The 22,435-nt window shown below is 50.1% G+C and overlaps 1 protein-coding gene across 2 annotated transcripts in view; it reads left to right on the top strand.

The window, feature by feature from the left end:
• RGS10 (regulator of G protein signaling 10) overlaps positions 1-22,024 on the top strand; it is a 42,574-nt gene extending 20,550 nt beyond the window's left edge. For both annotated transcript variants that reach the window (XM_032281805.1, XM_032281806.1), the window contains exons 4-5: positions 5,912-6,055; positions 21,634-22,024. In XM_032281805.1, the coding sequence (XP_032137696.1) occupies positions 5,912-6,055; positions 21,634-21,780 (291 nt within the window). In that variant the 3' untranslated portion in view covers positions 21,781-22,024. The remainder of the gene's footprint in view (positions 1-5,911; positions 6,056-21,633) is intronic.
• Positions 22,025-22,435: the final 411 nt, after the last annotated feature.

Genomic DNA, 22,435 nt, shown 5'->3' with positions numbered 1-22,435 from the left:
ACTCTGGGAGCGGGGACCGCTTCTTCCCCAGTGTCTCTGAGGGCCTAGACCCATGTCTGACACATGTGAACTTCCCTTCCTCTTTGTAGGACGAAGACATTCCATTTACTTGATCCAGGTCCTCTTCTCTCCTGAGTCATTCCCTCATTTGGGGAATAGCGCATGAGAATGACTTCTTCCCTCCAGAATGACTCACAAGAGAAGAGCCCAAAACACAGCCGGCCATAGCTTCCTGAGAAAGGGGGCTGGGCAGGTAGACGTGTAAATGCCTGTGAGTGGAAATGTTATTTTTTTCCTACCCTCCCACCCCCTTGGTAATCTGACAGAAAGTACAGTTCTGAGGTGGAACGAACTCAGAAGTTTGAAGACGTCCCGTAGTCTACTTTTGTTGAGAATCAGTAATTTATATGTAAACGGGTCTGTTTCTTTCTTTTTTTTCCCTCTCTGGGATATTATAGGATCTCTTTTCTTTTCTTCTCTTTTCTATTTTTCTTTTTTGTCCCCTTTTCTTTTCTTTTCTTTCTTTGAACAAGGTTTCACTCTGGAGTGTAATGGCACAATCTCTGCTCACTGCAACTTCTGCCTCCCAGGTACAAGTGATTCTCCTGCCTCAGCCTCCCCAGTAGCCGGGATTACAGGCACTCGCCACCACACCTAGCTAAGTTTTTATTTTTAGCAGAGATGGGGTTTCGCCATGTTGATCAGGCTGGTCTTGAACTCTTTTTTTTTTGAGGCAGAGTCTCGCTCTGTCGCCAGGCACCAGGCTGGAGTGCAGCGGCGCAATCTCAGCTCACTGCAACCTCCACCTCCTGGGTTCAAGCAATTCTCCTGCCTCAGCCTCCCGACCTCAGGTGATCCACCTGCCTCCACCCTCCTAAGTGCTGGGATTATAGGCATGAGCCACCACACCCGGCATTTTCCCTTTCTTTTTGAGACAGGGTCTCACTCTGTCACCCAGGCTGGAATATAGTGAGATCACGGCTCTTTGCAGTCTGGACCTCCTGGGTTTAAGCAATCTTACCACGTTGCCTCGGCTGGTCTCAAAAGAAATCCTCCTACCTCAGCCTCCCAAAGTGCTGGGATTACAGGTGTGAGCCACTCCACCTGGTCAGGATCTTTTCATCTCCAATATTCTAAAATTGTTCAGTCAGGGGCTTTGGAGGTGGAGACAGAGATCATTCATTGTGTGGATTCTTTGGGGAGCCTTATTATCTGGAAATGTATAGTTCTGGGAAATGGTCTTATGTTGTTATTATTACGATCATCATTTTAGTAACTTTTTTTTCTCCCATTGTCTCTGGTCTCTTTTCCAAGGATGATCTTTCACCCCTGCATTGAGCCCTGAATTTTATCTTTTATTCTTCCTATTTTTAAATTTTTTTTTTTTTGGCTTTTGGAGGTTTCCACTTTATCTTCAAATCCTCCTATTGAGTTTTTTCTGCCTTTTTATTTTCTCCAGACAACGGACCTCTAGTCTCTTCTTGGTGGGGCACAAGCCTGCTATTTTCCTAAACTAAATGTATTTCTAATTAACCGTGTCAGGAGAAGTTTGCTGGGAGGGTCTATATTTGGAATTTCCCCGAATCCCTTTATTCAGTTTGGCATCTCATTCTTGCCATCCTCTGTGCCTCTGTTCTGGAGCCTCCCTGGGTCCGTTTCTTGAGAAAAGAAAATTCAAGTCTTCTGTTGAAGGTGGGGAGGGAGCCACCTGACTGCTCAGGGTTGGCAGAGGGGGCGGAGGACCTGGGGGTCTGATGGCTTCTTTCTGCCGCCCTCATCAGTTTCATCTGGGCTCCCAGTGCCCTCGAGCTCCTACCGTCTCTGGATGTGCTTCTCGTTGGCACCCCTTCCCCGCCTGTGCAGGGGCTTCAGTTCATTTTTCCATGTCTCTGCAGAGTCATCTGCTGTTCCTCTGACTGCTATCCATTTCCTGAGCCAGTTCTTGAAAATATTCTCATATCATTTACTGGATATTTTCTTTGCCTCATTTTCTTTCTGAAATTGATATGAATAAAGTTAGTGTCTTGATCCTTTCATTTTCCTAGGAATTCTCTCCTGCATTCCATCTCTGGCAGAGGATGGGGTGGAGAGGAGCCGGACGCCAGCAGATGGGATGGGGGTGGGGACTGGCTACAGGGGATTGAAGTTTCCAGCTTCCCAGAGTAGTGGCTGTGGGCTCTGCCAGCCAGGAGACCACCCCTTTCCTTTGTGTTAATTCGAGGTGTCGGTGGGATGTCCAAGTCCATGTTGCTAGAAACCAGTTGGCTATGTGGGTCAGTAGCCTGGGGGATGGTTGGGCTGAAATCTGGGGGGAACACGGCGTTAGAGTTGTCAGCCAAGGAGAGAAGTCTGGGAAAGCCCAGAACTCACAGAGGGGATGGGGAGACAAGCCGGGAGACAGACACAGGGAGTTGTTGGGGATCCTGAGAGGACAGGCTCTTACAAGGTGGGGAAAGTGAGAAGACAGTGGTGCTGAGCAGGGCCGGGGCAAGCTCGCTGCAGAGGAAGGTCTGAGGGGCCTTGCTGCCTGCGGGGCGTCAGTGGGCTGGTGGAGCTGCGCTGGCTGGGCAGAAGCCTGGGTGTGGCATGAGGCGAGAATGGGAGGGGTGATGGAGACATGGGTGCATGCTTTTATTTTGAGATATTTCAAAAAGGAATTGGGGCCAGGCACAGTGGCTCACGCCTGTAATCCCAGCACTTAGGGAGGCTGAGGCGGGTGGGTCACTTGAAGCCAGGAGTTTGCGACCAGCCTGCCAACTTGGTGAAACTCTGTCTCTACTAAAAATAGAAAAAATTAGCCGGGCTTGGTGGCGCACACCCGTAACCCCCGCTACTGGGGAGGCTGAGGCAGGAGAATTGCTTGAACTCAGGAGGTGGAGGTTGCAGCTTGGGCAAGGGCGGCTCTTTTATTTTCCTGGTGGGAAAGTTCAAGCATGCTGATAGGGGAGGGAGGGGCTGGTGTGGGCAGTGCTCCTCTGAGCTTTGGGCTCCTGGTGACTTTACAGTTTGTCTGCATAGATGTGTGTGTCTGGAGCTGATAGGAAAGTGAATTTGCTTCTCCTGATCATGCACCTGCAGGGAGCAGGGTTTGAGAGCTGACGTCTGGCTGAGCGTTGTCACAGCCGAGGCACTGCCAGGCCTCGAAGAAAGGCCCCAGCCTCGTGCGGTGCCTGGAGGGTGCAGGTGGGGTGCAGGTGCTCCATGGGTAGTCCCCGAGTTGATGGGCCCAGGTGGGGCCCTTCTCCAGCACCTGCCAGGACACCCTCAGATGTTGGGCACATCGGGTGTCCCCAGGGAGAAAGAGGCTCTCTGGTCCAGGCTGTAGCCAGCCGCGTGAGTCAGGGCCGTCTAAGAGAAGCCGGCCATCCTTCCAGGCCACAGACACAGAATCAACTCCCCCAGTTCTCTTCCTATCCAAACAGTAGCTAGAATAGAGTTAACAAAGCTCTGGAAAAATCTACCAACGTATCTCCGGAGACTGGTTCTTCTTTTTCACTCGTCCTCAGCCTGGACACCAGGCCTTCCCGTGACTGGCTTGTGGTCACAGCGTCAGGGTTTCCCTTTTCAGTCATACTTCCTAGCCCGGCCGAGATAAGCTGAGCTCTGGAGCCGCTCACGGTGTGTATCTCATCGGCCAGGGCCTCGGCCCTGCGCTGTTCTCACACTAACTCCGGAGGGGCGGCCAGTGGGAGAGGGCAGGGCTGAGACCCTCGAGGCTTGAATTCCTGTGGTCCCAGAACCTACTTCCTCTCCCCAGGCCCCTTCTGCCCCACCTCAAAGACTCAAGCCACTCATTGAAATTCTCTGTTCAGAATTACTCAAGGTGGCCTGGATTCATGTGTGTATGTGTGTGCATGTGTGCACGTGTGTGTGTGTGTGTGTGTGCGTGTGTGTGTGTGTGAATATTCAAGGGAAGGGGGGGTCTAAAATGATTTCTGCCCCCAGAACTCTGCATGGAGTTTGCTCATCTGCCTGGCTGAAATTCTCCTTTCATGAAGTGGCTTTAAAACAGGAAGTGGTTTTCCAGAAGTGTTACTTCCTGACAGAATGGGGGTGGTGGGTGGGAGGCTGTGGCTTCATGGAGCCGGTGGGTCTTGGAGAGGCGAGCAGGACCAGCTCCTAGGTGCTACCCCCTTGGGTCTCGAGGACAGCCCCCAGACCTGTCCCCTGGATAGCCAGGCTTGTCTGGAGAGACTCCTGCGTCACTAAGTCTGGCATGGATGCATTGCTTCTATTGACGGTAAAGCGAGGGTGGACAGCATGGCTTTGGGCATTCACCCAACCTGGGCTGTCTGCCTGCAGGTGCTGGCGAGGCATGCTTTCCCAGAGAATATGACATGGCCAGGCTGCGGCTTCGCAGGGTCTTTTGTCTTCAGTCCCCTGAACTAAAGAAAGGGTTACTCTTCCTTCCTTTCACGTGCCAGCTGTCAAAACCTTTTGGTAACCACCTTCCTTAAGGGCAGAAGGTTTGCAGAGCCTGGGATTTCCCAAACCAAGCTCCACAGCACATGTGGACCCCCAGGTGGGCTCATGGAGAGAAAGGCGGTTTTCCAGGACCCTGCCCCCTTCCCCCTTCCCCTCCCCCCACACGCGTCATAACTGTGTGGCTGCCTTTTAGAGGCATTTGTTGTCTGCCTTGCTTTGTAGGGTAAGGTCATGCTTTAGAGTCTAACGTTCAGAGAAACAGCCCTGCTTTTGCCGTTGGTGAGGTATGAGCACAGGAAGTCTCCTTTCTCTAAAAGAAAATAGAGCCCTCGGGGAAGTCCTGGAGGAGAGGGCTCCTGTGCCTGCAGCCCTGCGGTGAGGCACACTGTCCTGATGACACAGTTCTTACTGTGAGGTCGTCTCCTTACCGTCAGTGAGTGCCCTAAGCCAGCCTCGGTGCGTTTCCAGTGAAACAGGAAGTCGGTGCTTCCCAGCAGGATGGCACTCGGACTTGAGGGTGGGCAATGAGTGTTTTCTCCGCTGTTCTTGCTCAGTCTCTCCTGACCTAAAAGGAAACGCACCTGCCTGGGAGGGCCGCAGACCGCTCAACCTGAGGGGCCAGTATGTCTCTCGGAAGCGGAACTGAGCAGAATTCAGAGGCCTTGGATCCAAACAGTCCTGAGGCTCCCAGAGGCTCTCGTATAAGCCATGCCACCTCTCCTGCCCTCTGTGTCCTCATGGCACTAACAGGAAAATGCTCTTTGCTGCATCTCCAGGGGATTAAGGAAGTGGGACCATTCCAAACAGGTGTCTGCAGCCTAGTGGGTGCTTGGTAACTGGTAGGGATAGGCATGCTTTAACTTGATTTTTTTTTTTTTTTTTTTTTTTTTTGAGACAGAGTCTCATTCTGTCACCCAGGCTGGAGTTCAGTGGAGCAATCTTGGCTCACTGCAACCTCTGTCTTCTGGGTTCAAGCAATTCTCCTGCCTCAGCCTCCCGACTAGCTGGGATTACAGGAGTGCACCACCACACCCAGCTAATTTTTGTATTTTTAGTAGAGATGGGGTTTCACCATGTTGGCCAGGCTGGTCTCAAACTCCTGACCCCAAATGATCCACCTGCCTTGGCCTCCCAAAGTGCTGGGATTACAGGCGTGAGTCACTGCGCCCAGCCACAGGATGGTTATGAGTGGTACTGAGCGCTCTCTGCAGGCCGGGATTCTTTCTGTCATCGATTCTGAATGGTTAGTGCAGCAATTTTGTTCCAGGAGATGTGGCTGCAGACGTATGAAGAGGGTAGGGGCTTGGCGGTGTGGGCTGTCACAGATAGAAATTCTCTCTGGAGTGGCCTGAGAATGCCCGGGCTGCGGGGGATACCTTTCTCTTGCCACAGCAGCTCCTCTGGGCCTGGCTGGAGGGGAGAGCAGGGCTCAGGCCAGGAAGGCTGGGTGTGCAGATAGTACACAGGCCCCATCTGTCTCCTCCAGATGCAGGAAAAGGCGAAGGAGATCTACATGACCTTTCTGTCCAGCAAGGCCTCATCACAGGTCAACGTGGAGGGGCAGTCTCGGCTCAATGAGAAGATCCTGGAAGAACCACACCCTCTAATGTTCCAGAAGCTCCAAGACCAGGTAACCCAACTTCCCTGCCTGCGCCTTGATATGAAAACCTACAATAATTCCATGCTTGGAAGAATTTAGTGAAACACCAAATGTTAGACTCCCTGGAAACCATCTCATCTGGCCGGGCAAACCGAGGTACACTGAGGGGCCACGGCTGGTGAGAGCGGGGACTGGGATCCTAAGCTCGAGATTTGCCCCACAGGAGTCTTCCCCAGGTCTGTCTCTTCTTGGTCTACACACAGTTTGAACCAGCAGGTTCATCTACCTTCTCAATCCAGATTAGAGGGGAGGTTGACGCTATTCGAGGAACCTGTACTGAGAAAGCAACCTATAATTGCTGAAACTAAGAATAGATGGAAAACTCCAGTCAGCAAGCAGGAGGACTCAAAGTGGCAGGAGACTCAGGATGTTTCTGTGCAAATATCCAGACACCTCCACATACTTCTGGTGGCCCAATACTGCAAGCTGTTCGTAGTTCGTCATGTAGGGCCTGAGTCATAATAAAAGGCTACCATCCGGCAGCATGTTCCATGTGAATTCTGATTCACCTTTGGCTATTGGAGGAGACCAGTGGAGGGCCTCCTGGAAGTGGTGACTTTGAGCCAGTAGGAAGGATGCATGGGCATTGATTTGTGGAGGGAAAGGGAGTGGAATGCGTGGTGAAAAGGGAATTTTTGTGACCGTAGCCGAATGGAGACATCGACCCCATCCTGGACCTCAGAATCTTTTAAACGCTGCCTAGTACACTTTAAAATGTAGCCAGGGTTGAGAACTTGGACTGACTGCTGTGCTCTAGGTATTCTCAATAATGATAACACTAACTACTATTTAGTTTCTGGTTTTAGAGTCTCATTCTGTTGCCCAGGCTGGAGTACAGTGGCTCGATCTCGGCTCATTGCAACCTCCGCCTCCTGACTTCAAGCAATTCTCCTGCCTCAGCCTCCCTAGCAGCTGGAATTACAGGCCCACACCACCATGCCCAGCTAATTTTTTGTATTTTTAGTAGACATGGGGTTTCACCATGTTAACCAGGCTGGTCTCGATCTCCTGGCCTCAAGTGATTTGCCCACCTTGGCCTCCCAGTGTTGGGATTACAAACATGAGCCACTGTGCCCGGCCTTAACTACCATCTAGGACTGCCCATTTGAGCTGCTGCCTCACTTGGTGTGTATTGTCTCCTTGATCTTCAGTGAGTGTTATTTCCATTTTGCTGATGAGAAAAGCAAGGTTCAGGGAGACTAAGTGGTTTGTCAGCATTAAGTCATGCAGGGAGCAGAAAGTGCTGGAAGCCAGATTCACTCTCGTCCACCTGCCTTCAAAGACCACACTCCCCCCCATGACCCCCGTGGCCTGTGTTGCTGTTTCTCAAAGCTCCGTGAGGTCCCTGGAGTAGAGGGATTGGAAAGGCCTTGTGACTGCAGGTCAGCCCCCTTCCCAGGACTGCAGGAGCCAAGATAGGAGTGAGGAATGGGAGATCTGACTCCAGGCGGTGCTCTGAGAGGTTCAGCTCGCCTACCCAGCAGCTCAGAACGGAGCTGGACCTCTACGAGTAGGCATGCCCCTTAGACTCATTCAGTGGGAGGCTTAGCCAGCACAGAAAGGAAGAAACACAGGGGACAGAGGCTGATTTTTTTTTTAATGACAAAGAAATTTATTTATTTATTTACTTACTTATTTATTTATTTTTGAGACAGGACCTCCCTCTGTTGCCCAGGCTGGAGCACAGTGGCATGAACCTCCCTGGCTCAAGTGATCCTCCCACCTCAGCCTCCCAAATAGCTGGGGCCACAGGTGTGCGTCACACACCCAGCTAATTTTTGTATTGTTTTGTAGAGTTGAGCTCTCACTATGTTGCCCAGGCTGGTCTTAGACTCCGGAGCTCAAGCGAGTCTCCAGCTTTGGCCTCCTAAAGTGTTGGGATTACAGGCAAGAGCTATTGTGCCCAGCCTCAGAAAATTTTTTAAAAAAATTTTATAAATATTTTTATAAATAAAAATGTACTTAAAAATAATTTTATAAAAATAAAAAAGCAAAGTGCTGTAATCCCAGCACTTTGGGAGGCTAAGGCAGGTGGATCACCTGAGGTCAGGAGTTTGAGACTAGCTTGGCCAACATTGCAAAATCCCCTCTCTGCTAAAAGTACAAAAATTACCCAGGCTTGGTGGTGAGTGCCTGTAATCTCAGCTACTTGGGAGGCTTATGCAGGAGAATTGCTTGAGCCTGGGAGGCTAAGTCTGCACTGAGCTGAGATAGTGCCACCGCACTCCAGCCTGGCAACAGAGTGAGATTCCATCTTGAAAAAAATTTTTTTTTTTTATTGGAGAGAGAGAAAGAAGCACAGAGTTTCCTCCTAAGGCATAATTGGGTGAAAACAAGGTATTTGGAATCAGAGCTGATTTCACAGTGAGTCTCTGTGTGCAGGGCCCCTGGGTTCTGTTTTGCTTTGAAAACTGTCTCTCCGGAGCCTTGCTGTAACTGTCAAAATGCGTGCTCAGCACCAGCCCTGGGTTTTTTGCTCACAAAGCCTCCCTTGAGAGCTCTGTTTTCCTAAGTGAAGGAGAGTGAAGCTGAGGGAAACGTGTTTGGAGCCACAAGATTTCACAGAACTTTGAAAAGCCTCTCCCGCGCTTTGCTTTGCTGAGCGCTGCTGGGCTTTATGGTGGAGCCACAGAACAGCTGCTTTCCGAGTTAGGGTTCAGCACCGCCTCCCCGGGGAAGTGCTGGGACACTTAGCTCCTCATCACCACATGTGTTCGGGGGCTCCGCTGCTCTCTGAGCCTCTTGTAAGGCAGCTCTGACTTTGTAGGCACAGCTGGAACCTAGAAGGATGAGAAAATCTTCCCTGAGCCTCAAGCTAGATGTCCCAAATCCCATGCACCCTGTTTAAAGGAAAGCTTCTTGAGTTTTCAGGCAGGTCCTGTTTATTCTTGGTTTGCACACAGTTCTAACAGGTTTTTCAGATCATAGCAGATTTGAAGTTGTGGTAGAGACTATGGAGTGATGAGCAGCAAGAGGTGATCACTGACAGCCAGGGAGGACACAGAAACGACCCTGAACACAGGCACAGCACTGAGGCCTGAGCCCCTGGGTGTGGTGCCTCCATTGCCACACGCCACACCATGAGCATCCCTATGCTATAGGACAGTTACATGATAAGTGAGCCTGGTGACCCCAAACTGTCAAGTAGAAGTTCAATTGAGGTCAGCGTATTGTATGAAGAATGCATTATTCATTTTAATGAGCATTTCATCAAAAACTTTTTTTTTTCTTTTTTTGGAGACATAGTCTCGCTCTGTTGCCCAGGCTGGAGTACAGTGGTATGATCTCCGCTCACTGCAACTTCTGTCTACTGGGTCCAAGAAATTCTCCTGCCTCATCCTCCTGAGTAGCTGGGATTACAGACATCCGCCACCAGGCCTGGATAATTTTTCTATTTTTAGTAGAGATGGGCTTTCACCATGTTGGCCAGATTGGTCTCAAACTCCTGGCCTCAAGTGATTTGCCTGTTTCAGCCTCCCAAAGTACTGGGATTACAGGTGTGAGCTACTGCGTCCAGCCAAAGACATCTTAAGAAAAGTTTGAGGGGCTTAAAATGTTGCTACCCAGAAAATTCATGTAAGTGGTGAGATGGTTCTCTGGTTTAACTCAGTTCTGCAAGCTTGGTGTGCCCAGCCCTTTGGTGGCAAAGCCAGGAGGAGTGAAAGGTGGTGCTGTGGGCATTTCCCTAGTACTTTAGCCTAGAGTCAAAGGCTGCCGTTGGGCAAATTTAGGTTGGAGGAAGCAGGAAAGAAGGGGTTTCTTACAAAGAGGTGGTTTCTTCTGGGAATTGCTCCCTAGAATGTCTTTTTTTCTTTAAAAGCATCTATTCCTGGGAGATCTGATTCAGTCCTGGTTGGTCTGCTGAATTTGTTGTTTTATTCATTCTTTTATGTTACAATTATGAATTGAGGCCCTATTCTGTACCAGGGACTGTGCTGGGAACTGTGTGTACAACAGGAAATTAGCACCCAGGAGGGCAGGGAAAGATCAGCACTAAGAAGGAAATGCAGCAGGGGATGGGCTAAGAGGGACTGGGAGGGACTAGGAGGGGCCTGCTTGGGTCGGTGCTCAAGGAGGGCTCCCTGGAGAGGTGACTGGGCCCTGATGACCAGTGAGATCTGGAGGAGAGGACCTGGGAGCCAGGACCTTCCAAGGAGAGGCAAGCGCAAAGGCCCTGAGGCAGGAGCAGCAGATGGGTCGGGGCAGCGGGGGTGGACAGCATGGTCAGAATGCAGCAAACAAGGGGGTGGTGGAAGGTCAGTTGGGAGGACTGGCCAGATCAGGCCCCGAGGCCCTGAGGCTGTGGTAGACAGTCTAATTGCAGGGATGTGAAAAGTAGCTGTTTATAGAATGTGCTGGTTGGGCGGTTGGGCTGGTAAGGCTTGGACCTCTTAAAGGCTGAACACCCTGGCTCAGGTCCCTAGCTCAGGGCTGAGCCCATCCCGCACCAGTTGGGCAAGAGAAGGTGGATAGCTCCATGCAGAGCCAGCTCCGTTACTAGAAAGTCAGACATGAAACCCTGACCTCCCGGGCGTGGCTCACCATGCGTATGGTGGGCGGGGGTGGCCTGACCTCTGTCCCTCCCTTTCTCCCCCCTACCCATCACTCCCTGGATGTAGAGCTGCCAGATTTATCACAGTGCATGAGCTTGGCCCTGAGCACCAGAGGCAGAAGTGGGGGATTCTGGTTCGGCCCTACCTCTGTCTGACCCCAGGAGGGTTCTGTTTCTTAGTGTGGTCTGTGTCCTCATCTGTGACACGGGGCTCTGGGCAAACACTCTGCTACCTCTTTGAGCTGCGCTGCAAAGCAGTCTATAGCGTTCAGTGGACTGGTGTTAAAAAGTCACTCCCTGATAACCACAACCTTATTTCCTTAGATCTGACTTCTCTTAGATTTGACGCCCCTACCCCAACTTCTTTGACTTTATTTTTTTTGAGGCAGGGTCTCACTCTGCCACCCAGGCTAGAGTACAGTGGTATGATCTTGGCTCACCACAGCCTTGACTTCCTGGGCTCAAGCAATCCTCCCACCTTAGCCTCTCAAGTGGCTGTTACTATAGGCAAGTGCCACCATGCTCAGCTATTTTTTTTCTTTTTTCTTTTTGAGACAGAGTCTCGCTGTGTCGCCAGGAGCCAGGCTGGAGTGTAGTGGCACAATCTCAGTTCACTGCAATCTCGGCCTCCTAGGTTCAAGCAATTCTCCTGCGTCAGCCTCCTGAGTAGCTAGGACTACAGGTACACGTCACCATGCTCAGCTAATTTTTGTATTTTTTAGTAGAGACAGGTTTTCACCATGTTGGCCAGGATGGTCTCAATCTCTTGACCTTGTGATCCGCCCGCCTCGGACTCCCAAAGTGCTGGGATTACAGGCGTGAGCCACCACACCCAGCCTGCTCAGCCATTTAAAAAATTTTTTTTGTAAAGACTGGGTCTCCTATGTTGCTCAGGCTGGTCTCAAACTGCTGGCCTCAAATGATCCTCCCGTCTTGGCCTCCTAAACTGTAGAGATTGGAGGCGTAGGCCACCACGCCCAGCCTTCTTTCACTTTTGAAGTTAGTAACTGTGAGATTGCAGGCAAGACGTGTTCCCTCTCTGTGCCTGGCTTTCCTCATTTGTGGAGCAGGGGTTATAATAATAAGGTATTCATGAACTCCTGATCTCCAGTGATCTGCCCACCTCAGCCTCCCAAATGCTGGGATTACAGGCATGAGCCACTGTGCCCTGCCTATTTTAATTTTTTTTTTTTTGGATACAGGGTCTCCCTCTGTCTTCCAGGCTGGAATATAGTGGCACCATCGTGGCTCACTGTAACCTCGACCTCCCAGACTCAAGCCATCCTCCTACCTCAGACTGCCTAGTAGCTGGGAATATAGCCACCACACTCGGCTAATTTTTTAAAATATTTTTTCTAGGGATGGGGTTACTTAGGCTGGTCTTGAACTCCTTGAACTCCTGGGATCAAGCAATCCTCCAGCCTTGGCGTCCTAAAGTGCAGCTGTGATTAGAGGTGTGAGCCATAGTACCTGACCTAAAATTATCTTAAATTGTTGAATTAGTACGTGCTCATTGTTAAGACAAAGAAAAGAAAATTCACGTATCCAGGAGGGTATGCAGTGAAAAGCTGAGGTCCCCTAGTCCTGTCTTCCTTCTCTCCCCCTAGTGGGAAATCATGACATCATTGGGCCATCATTGGGCTCTACTCACACATTGAGGAACGGAACACACTGAGGTCTGCCCCGTGACTTAAAGTTGTTCCATATGAAAGATTTAAAACACATTTCTCCTTTGGCACATTTCTTAGCCCCAGCTTACACCTTTCCTGCTCAGAAGCCCTTGGTTTAAGTTCTACAGAGCAGCACCATCTGAAATAGCCGTGAGCATGATGAAGACGGAAAGGTCCAGATCACTGCACATGGCAATTTTGTGGCTTTCTCAGTCCACGGAAGAGAGGGCATGGGCTTGGGGGAGCGGGGTGCTCATTCTTCTTCCATGACTATGAAGGGTCCCCATGCCTACACATAAAAGCAGATTTTGCATCTGCTAGGATGCTTCCTGAGGCTTCGGGTCTGGTACTAAACTCTAGCCTGGAAAAGAAGAGCTGAGGTGATCTTCTCCACTCAAAAGGAAGTCCTTATCCTCTGGTGCTTCCAAAAAAAAAAAAAAAAGAAAAGAAAAACCAGCACTTTGGGAGGCTGAGGTGGGCAGATCACCTGAGGTCAGGAGTTCGAGACCAGCCTGGCCAACGTGGTGAAACCCCGTCTCTACAAAAAATATAAAAATTAGCCAAGTATGGTGGCACATGCCTGTACTTCCAGTCACTCAGGAGGCTGAGGCAGGAGAATTGCTTTAATCTGGAAGGAAGAGGCTGCAGTGAGCCAAGGCCACGCCACTGTGCTCCAGCCTGGGTGACAGAGTGAGACTCCGTCACAAAAAAAGAAAAAGAAAGGAAAAGACTTGGATGAGATGCTAGTGCTCCAGCCACATCCTTGACAGAGAAAGGAGCCATGAATGGGGTCCGTTTTAGCAATGCCATTTCTTTGAGTTTCCCCAGAATGTAAGGAGGTGAGAAATGCTTCCTTTTCAACATAAATAAGAGGGGTGGACCAGCTATTGAGGACTTGGGAGGGTGAGAGAGGGGCTGCCTGGCCTATGGTGGTCATTTGAGGGCCCACTACCTCCCCTGCCCCATTATTTCTCTAAACAGGACCTCGGCCTGAGTGCCCCTATATGTCCATGATTCCCTCTCCTGGGCTGTGGTGGTGGCCAAAGCCAGGGACTTGGGACATGTCAATCTCATGGGTACCGGGTGACATTCGCTCCAAAAGATCAAACCCAGGACAGAAACGGGTATTTTCCAGCATACTTCACCCAAAAGGGCAGGTGTGGTTTTTTCAAACGGAAGGGAAGTTAACTGTCTGCGTACACCGCAGTCATCTGCCTCATGAGGGTCGGGCGGGAAGGGCAGTCTTTGAAGCACTTTGGGATTTTTTTGCAACTTTAAAATGGCATTTGGGGCCAGGCGCAGTGGCTTAAGCCTGTAATCCCAGCTACTCGGGAGGCTGAGGCAGGAAAATTGCTTTAACCTGGGAGGTTGTCCCAGTCTGGGCAACAAGAGTGAAACTCTGTCTCAAAAAAAAAAAAAAAAAAAAAAAAAATCAACTGGGCAAAAAAAAATTAGCTGGGCATGGTGATGCGTGCCTGTGATCCCAGTTATTCAGGATGCTGAGGCAGGAGACTGAGTTGAACCAGGGAGTTGGAGGTTGCAGTGAGCCGAGATTGCACCACTGCACTCCAGCCTGGTGACAGCCTGAGGCTCTGTCTCAAAAAAACAAAAACGAAAACAAAATGTATTTGGGGGAAGAGGAGGGGACAGTGGCACTCAGAGGCGCATTCAGCTCCCCTTTCAATGGCAGAAGGCAAAATTAAAATGCCTCTTCCCCAAGCAGAAAGTGAGTCATGTCATTTGGGCCCGGAATTTGAGTCGTATGGACTGTAGAAGAAAGCATGCAATCCGCTCCACACATGTGACAGCACTGAACCTGTAACCCGTGAGCCTGGGAGAGGATTTCATCCAAGCAAAGTCTCTCTGCTCCTGTTGGTGTGCAGACTCCTTCTGGAGTTCCGATCCCACCCCTGGCACACTGTACATCTCTGGCCGGTCTGTCTACAAAGCTGGAGTGCCGTGCAAGGTGACAGAAGCTTCTGTGTGGCCCGTCCTGGTGCTCTGGGGCAAGGGCTGACTTGAGCTGCTTCATCTGCTCATCCGCTCTCTGCCAGATGCCCTCAGGCCTCCTCCTGGGTGCAGCCTGTTCCCACTTGAAAGGGAGGTGGTCTTCTATTACTGGGAAGAGGCAAGGACTGAAAAAAAAAAGAAAGAAAGAAAGAAAAGGAGGTGGTCTTTAGGGGGTGGGCGCACCCCTGTTTGCACCTTGCCCCAACAGCCTCGTCCATGCCCAACCACTTCCCAGGACTGGAGGGACAGGAGCTTTCTTTCCTCTCCCTTTCTGTCTCCTTGCATGGGTACAAAAGCACATCTGTAGTCCGTGTGTGTGGAAAGAGGCCGCATTCAAGAGCTGCAACTCAGAGACAGTGGTGCTTCCGCCTTCTTTCAGGGATTTTCATATAAAACGAAACCAAGTTCTTAAAGCAAATATGATATCCCACTAATTAAACTTTCACTGCCCTAAGGAATTATTTTTTTCTCCTTGTGCCTGATTGAAATAACATGGCAGAGGGTTTTGAAGAGAAGCGAGGATGCTTGTTTTGTTTAGGTCTTCTGTACTTGTTTTCTGAGAAGTGTTAAAATATTGATTAGGCTTGAAATGCAATGAATGGAGACAGTGACACAATATTCATAGAGGGGCCTTCAAGGCTGGTTGAGCTCCTCGTTTCTGCACAGATGAGTATGCATCAAGGGGAAGTCCTGTCCCAGAGCAGCACATTTTGAACAGTCTGAAGTTGGAGCACTGCATGGATCTTTTTCTTTGCAAAAAGGGCAAATCCTGCTCCGTCACAGCACTGTCTGGGATCTGGAGAGGAGAGGTGCCTTGGTGATATAAGGACCTTGTTTTGCAGGACGGTTGTGCAGAGTTGCACATTTTCAGGAAGCCTCTTTCCTCATTTTTGTCTGAGTCTCACTTCCAGCAGCCTGTAGGATTGGATCCCAAGGCAACGATGCTAAACAGTTTACAGTCCAGGCATGCAGCTCGCAGATGTGGGGATGCCAAAACCCCAAACCTTGCTAAGCCTCTGCTGTCTCGGCCAAAAAGAAAAAAAGATACAGAATGCAGCTCAGCTGCCGACTTGAGTTTTCTGCTTCACTGGCAGCCGTTCGTAGGACAGATGGTCGCCTCTGCTCTGCTCCCATGTCTTCCACTCACCTCCAACCTCCCCCTTAGCCTGGATGGCTCCATTTTTCTCTTCCTTGTGGACATTTAAGGAGTCTGACCATGTTGTTCAGGTGCCCATCATGGTCCAGCCCTGGTGAGGTCAGTTCTTCTCCTCAGGAAGCCCTGCTTGATGGCACTGTCTGGGACCCCGAGGCACCCTTCATTTTCTGTACTTGAGCAGGGGTGAGGTGAAACCAGCAAGCTGACTAGATGAGCCTCCTTGGGCTGTTGTAAGCAATGACCCCAAGCCAATTGGCTTCGAACAGCAGAAATGTATTTTCTCAGCAGAAATGGTTTGAAAATCTGACATCAAGGTGTTGGCAGGGCCCGGTTCCCCACAAGGCTCTGGTGGGTGGGAGGTACTTCTTTGCCCCTTCCAGCTTCCAGACTGCTGGTGGCTGCCAGCACTCCTTAGCGCTCCTTGGCGTGTGGCTGCATCACCGATATCTGCCTCTGCCTTCACACACCTTCTTTCCTCTGTGTCTCTCTGTGTCCCCTCCTCTTCTGATAAGGATACCCAGTCCTTGGATTTAGGGCCCACCCTAAATGGAGAATAATTTCATTTTGAGACCCTAACCAACTCTCTTTTCAAATGAGGTCCATTCTAAGATTCCAAGTGGATGTAAGTGGAGGGGAGCACCATTCACCCCACTACTGACCTTTCATGATATTTATTTCTCACTTAGACACATGGATACACTCTTAAAGAATGTATGTAGAGCCGGGCACGGTGGCTCATGCCTGTAATCCCAACACTTTGGGAGGCTGGATCACCTGAGGCCAGGAGTTTGAGACCAGCCTGGTCAACATGGTGAAACCCCATCTTTACTTAGCCAGGTGTGGTGGTGCGTGCCTGTGATCACAACTACTCAGGAGGAAGAAGCAGGACAATTGTTTGAACCTGGGAAGTGGAGGTTGCAATGAGCCGAGATCATACCACTGCACTCCAGCCTGGGTGACAGAGTGGTACTCCATCTCAAAAAAAAAAAGAACGTGTTTAGAATCATTGTTTTTAGATAAGGTGTGTTTTAAAATTTAGTATTAGTCATTTAACATTCATGGGCAGTTTTCCATGTTAAACTCTCTTTGCAGCCCTCATTTTCATTGTCCTGCCATGCAAATGGCAGATGGCCTCATGGTTGGGAGTGGGGGCTCCGGAGCCTGCCAGGGCTGGCCTCCCGCCCGTCTGTTTTGCTCACTGTTGTATGCTGAACTTCCTCTCCCTAATCCATATGTTGAAGTCCTAATCCCCAGAATGTGACTTTATTTAGAGACAGGCCTTTAAAGGGGTAATTAACATTAAACGAGGACATTGAGGTGGGCCCTAATCCAATCTGGCTAGTGTCCTTACAAGAAGAAGGGGACCCCTAGGCCACCCTGTTTTTTTCCCTGAGGTAGGCCGGGTGTGGTGGCTCTCACCTGTAATGCCAGCACTTTGGGAGGGCAAGGTGAGCAGATCACCTGAGGTAGGGAGTTAAAGACCAATCTGACCAACATGGTGAAACCCCGACTCTAAATACAAAAAATTAGGCGTAGCATCGAGTGCCTGTAATTCCAGCTATTCAGGAGGCTGAGGCAGGAGAATCGCTTGAATCCGGGGGACAGAGGTTGCAGTGAGCCAAGATCGTGCCATTGTGCTCCAGCCGGGGCGGCAGAGCCAGACTCTATCTCTAAAAAAAACAAAAACAAAAACAAAAATAACCCCAAAATCCAAAACAAACAAAAGAAGAGGAGGTGAGGACACACATGCACGGGGGAGACCCCATGAAGACGCAGGAAGAAGGTGTGGTCTACAAGCTAAGGAGAAGCGGCCTCAGGAGAAACAACCCTGGTGGCACCTGACCTGGGACTTCCAGCCTCCAGAACTGTGAGGAGCCTCTAAGCCCCTCTCCTCCCCTGTCAAATCAGGGTCCTCATAGCGCTGCAGGGAGGACTGAACAAAGGAACGCCCACACGCTGCCCAGCGCAGGTCTGGAGGGCACTGCAGCCGCGTTGGTACTAGCCAGTTCCCCAGCCTCTGCTGCTGCACGGCCAGCGGTTTCTGTCCACGCGCTGGTAAACATTTACTGGACCCCAGTCGCAGCTACTTCTGCTATGATAGGTAAGGCTCTGGCTGGCAGCTAGCTGGGCACACTATCTCTGGCTGTGTTCTTGGAAGAAAGTTTTAGGTGAGTTATCCTTTTTTTTTTTTTTTTTTTTTGAGACAAGGTTTGGCTCTGTCACCCAGGATGGAGTGCAGTGGGGTGATCTTAGCTTACGGCAGCCTCAACTTTTCCAGGCTTAGGTGATCCTCTCACCTCAGCCTCCCGAGTAGCTGGGACTACAGGTGGGTGCCACCAAGCTGCGCTAATTTTTATTAATTTTTTTTTTGAGACAGAGTTTTGCTCTTATTGCCCAGGCTGGAGTGCAGTGGTGTGATCTCGGCTCACCGCCACCTCTGCCTTTGGGGTTCAAATGATTCTCCTGCCTCAGCCTCCCGAGTAGCTGGGATTACAGGCATGTGCCACCACACCTGGCTAATTTTGTATTTTTAATAGAGACAGGGTTTCTCCATGTTGGTCTGGCTGGTCTCAAACTCCCAACCTCAGGTGATCCACTGCCTCGGCCTCCCAAAGTGCTGGGATTATAGGCATGAACCACTGTGTCCGGTCTACTTTTTGTATTTTTCGTAGAGACAGGGTTTTGCTGTCCACCTGCCTCAGCCTCCCGAAGTGCTGAGATTTCAGGCATGAGCCACTGTGCCCGGCCTTAGTTGCATTCTCTATCCTCTAAGTCACCTTTGCTGAGCCCTGTCCCAGGAGCACCCTGTTGCTGCAGTCTCCTGAGCCAGGCCTGTGAGGTCCTTGGCTGGTGGCAGTCAGAAGCCTGCCTGTGCACCCCATGCAGAGCAATCAGGCTTCCCACAGCCCAGGCGCATGAGGGCTTTGGGGGCGATATCCGCTCCTTTCTCCAGCCTGCCTGGGTCCAACAGCCTCGGCTACTGTCCAGTCACTGCAGCAGCGTGGGAGAGGGGCAAGGCTCCCAGAGCAGGAAGCCTCTGCCTGAAGGACTTCTGCACTTGTGGGGCATTTCACACCTGCCCCAGCAAGGAGTGGCCCTTACACTCTTAGTTCAAAGCCCCCTCCCCTTAGGCTTGCTGGCAGCCTCGGGATATCAGGGCCCTGAGCTTCCTCCCAGCCGAAGCAGCCTCCTTCCCTCCCCCTCCTCCTCTGCCCTGGGTGCCCCCAGACTGGCCTTTTTTCTTCTCTCCTTTGAAGTCTGAGCCTCAGAGCCACGACAGGCAAACAGGATGCTCCTCTCCCACATGTAAAGACTTCACACAAGAAGCTTGGGTCACACTGCATCCTGCTCAGAGCGGTGGGTCCCATCTATGTGGACCTGGGGTGGGAGTGGGTACAGGGCTGAGGCTGGGTGCCAGGCGGGACCCTTGTGCACCTGGTTTCATTAGTCACATTTGAGCGTTCATTGGACTTTGAACTAGGTGGGCATCTGAAAGTTCCCAGTGGGGGTTCTCATGCCTGGAAGGGGTGAATACGCAGGTATGACGCCTGCTTAGCACATTGCCAGGGACCATGACAGAGTGATGCCACTTCTCATCGCCCACCTCACCCTTGGCCATGATTTTTGTATTTGCTGGGATTAAAAAAAAATTTTTTTTTCTCCAAACCTCAGCAAATTACAGTCACACCTGGAATTACTGGATGGCTACAAGATGGATGAGCGCCGTGGCATGGCACGGGACAGGGGCTTTGCGGGGCAGCTTCAGTCTTGCTGAGTAGCCAGAAGACTCGGGCAAGACTAGAAGGGCACCAGGCAATGTTTAACAGTTTAAAGAAAAGCGAAAGTCCCAGGTCTTTCTCTGGGTTGTGGGCTCTGTCTCTAGCAGAGTGACTCAGGTGGTTCTGCTGTGGTTGGAGCCATCTTGGGAAGATGAATGTATAAAATGCGAGCATTCCAGTTCCCTCCTGAGGCATCTCCCACCCCCAAGCAGATGTTCTGAGTCCTTTGAGTCCCTCAGATGTTTATTTATTTTATTTTTAATTTTTATTTATTTTATTTATTTATTAATTTATTTTTGAGACGGACTTTCGCTCTTGTTGCCCAGGCTGGAGTGCAATGGTGCGATCTCAGCTCACCCTGCAAACTTCACCTTCCATTTCAAGTGATTGTCCTGCCTCAGCCTCCCAAGTAGCTGGAATTCCAGGCATGCACCACCACACCCGGCTAATTTTGTATTTTTAGTAGAGATGGGCTTTCTCCCTGTTGGTCAAGCTGGTCTCGATCTCCTGACCTCAGGTTCTCTGCCCTCCTCAGCCTCCTAAACTGCTGGGATTACAGGCATGAGCCACTGCACCCAGCCTTTTTAAATTTTTACTTTTTTTTTTTTTTTTTTGAGACGGAGTTTCGCTCTTGTTACCCAGGCTGGAGTGCAATGGCGTGATCTCGGCTCACCGCAACCTCCGCCTCCCGGGTTCAGGCAATTCTCCTGCCTCAGCCTCCTGAGTCGCTGGGATTATAGGCACACGCCACCATGCCCAGCTAATTTTTTGTATTTTTAGTAGAGACGGGGTTTCACCATGTTGACCAGGATGGTCTCGATCTCTTGACCTCGTGATCCACCCGCCTCGGCCTCCCACAGTGCTGGGATTACAGGCTTGAGCCACCGCGCCCGGCCCTAAATTTTTACTTTTTGAGACAGTCTTGCTCTGTTGTCCAGGCTGGAGTGTACTAGTGCGATCTCAGCTCACTGCAGCCTCTGCCTCCTGGGTTCAAGCAATTATCCTGCCTCAGCCTCCCGAGTAGCTGGGATTACAGGCACATGCCACTACATCTGGCTTATTTTCGTATTTTTAGTAGAGATGGGGTTTCACTATATTGGCCAGGCTGGTCTTGAACTCCGGACCTCAAGTGATCCGCCTGCCTCTGCCTCCCAGAGTGCCAGGATTACAGGTGTGAGCCACCATGCCCAGCTTCCTCAGATGTTTAATTTACAAAATAGTTTGTGTGTGCTGGGAGAGGGCAGCCTTAAAAGATGTCAGCGTTTCCCACCCACTTGACAACCCCGCCTGGCAGTCAGCAACATTCTTGACATCTCTAGAACTTTCCATTTGGTTGAGCCTGTGTTTGTGCCATGTACCAGGGTGAACCATGTGGATTTTTAGTTGCAGAATGTTCTGAAAGTTAAGTAGAAAGGTCTGAGAGAGAGAGAGACAAGGGGTGAGAAAGAGATTGTGCCCCTTGACAGCTGGAAAAGGCTTTGGGCTTCTCCTTTCCCTGCCCCTTTCATGGGTCAAGGGAGGAGATGGCACAGGTTTGGGTAGGAGTGGGGGAAATTGAATGCTGGCCACAGGGATCGTGGCCCAGAAGCGAGGTTTGGTGGAGGCCAGAGGAAGCTACTGTGCCTGGGGACAGCTATCTGAGCACCTGCCATGCTGGCGGGGGCAGCCCTCTAATCTGGGGGACTTCAGCTCTGTTGGGGGTCCTCTTCACCCACCTGACATACCTTAGAGTTGTTTCATTCTAGGGATGTGCTCCCTAGCCCGTCTGATGGCACAGATGTTGACATTCTGAAGCCGGCTGCTCTATTCTTTATTTGGGACCTGTTTCCTTGCTAAGATTATAGTTTCACTGCCCTGCCCTGCAGTCAGTATGCCTCATTTTGACTCTTGGCACAATAATAGGTTTGTTTGAGATCCCGGATGCCAGACTTACTGGGAGTCTTAACAATACTGGCATCATATGATATGTCAGTGATCTTTTTAACACCACTGCCTCTACAGAAATGGTTTCTATTTGGCTGTCTCAGCTCTTGGAGAAATACATCCTTGTGTTATCTATGCAAATAAAGTGGAGGGTCTTGAAGGACTTCTTGGTACAAGGCTCTGAATCAGTGCTGCGTGAATCTGTACTTCCGTGGAACATAAAGGCATATTTGTTCATGTGATTGTCTATATATTCCATTGAGATTATTTCATAATGACTAAAAATATCCAGGAAATCTGCCTTGTCTAGCATATGACTTGTTTGAGCCTTCTTAGTGTATCCTTCGCACGTATTTGTATTCTTTGGCACATGGCAGGTATCTAATACATATTTGATAGGATGATTTATGGCCTGGATTAGCCTCAGTCTTCAGACTCTTTCTTCTTTTCCTCCTTAGATCTTTAATCTCATGAAGTACGACAGCTACAGCCGCTTCTTAAAGTCTGACTTGTTTTTAAAACACAAGCGAACCGAGGAAGAAGAAGAAGATTCATCTGATGCTCAAACTGCAGCTAAAAGAGCTTCCAGAATTTATAACACATGAGCTCCCCAAAGAGCCAGGACTGGCAGCGTTAAGAAGCAAAGGAACTTCCTCTCAGGACCATGCAGGATTTACCATCGCTTTGTTATTTGTAAGGACTAAAATGTACAAAACCCTCCCATGGGATATGTGTGTTTTATTAACTGCTTTACCAATAAGTTTTGCATGATGGCTAAGCTAATATAAAAAATAATAATAATAACTTGGAAGTTTTCATTCACAAAACAGAGATTCCTTTAACACTGGACACTTTGAGCATTTTGTAGCTTCATTAAACTTCATGTAAGGCCACAGGGTGAAACATTTCACTGCCTTTTACCTTGTAAGTGTTTGCTCAGCCTCTCTGGCGAGTGGACGCAGGTCCACAGGTCACTTGGTCAATTAACTCAAGCATGGATTGTTCTGACAGACCTAGGCTCCTGGGGGTATTGCCTGCCAGTTGCCTTTTGGGTTAAATACTTCTCGAGAGCAAGTTCAGTGCTGGAAGAAGAAAATGAATCACGGACCGCCTCTAAAGATTCGGGAAGCTTGTGTACGAGTGTCATCAAAGGGTTATTATTTCTTGTGCGTGGGTTGGTCCCGGCTTTGACCACAACCCATGACATATCATGCAACACAGATAAATAGTTCATCTTGACAGAAACAAGATCTCAACCAG

This window comes from Sapajus apella, unplaced genomic scaffold (assembly GCF_009761245.1).
Source record: "Sapajus apella isolate SASKATOON/1434 unplaced genomic scaffold, GSC_monkey_1.0 scaffold13, whole genome shotgun sequence".
NCBI lineage: Eukaryota > Metazoa > Chordata > Mammalia > Primates > Cebidae > Sapajus > Sapajus apella.
This window is presented reverse-complemented; position numbering and strand designations above follow the sequence as displayed.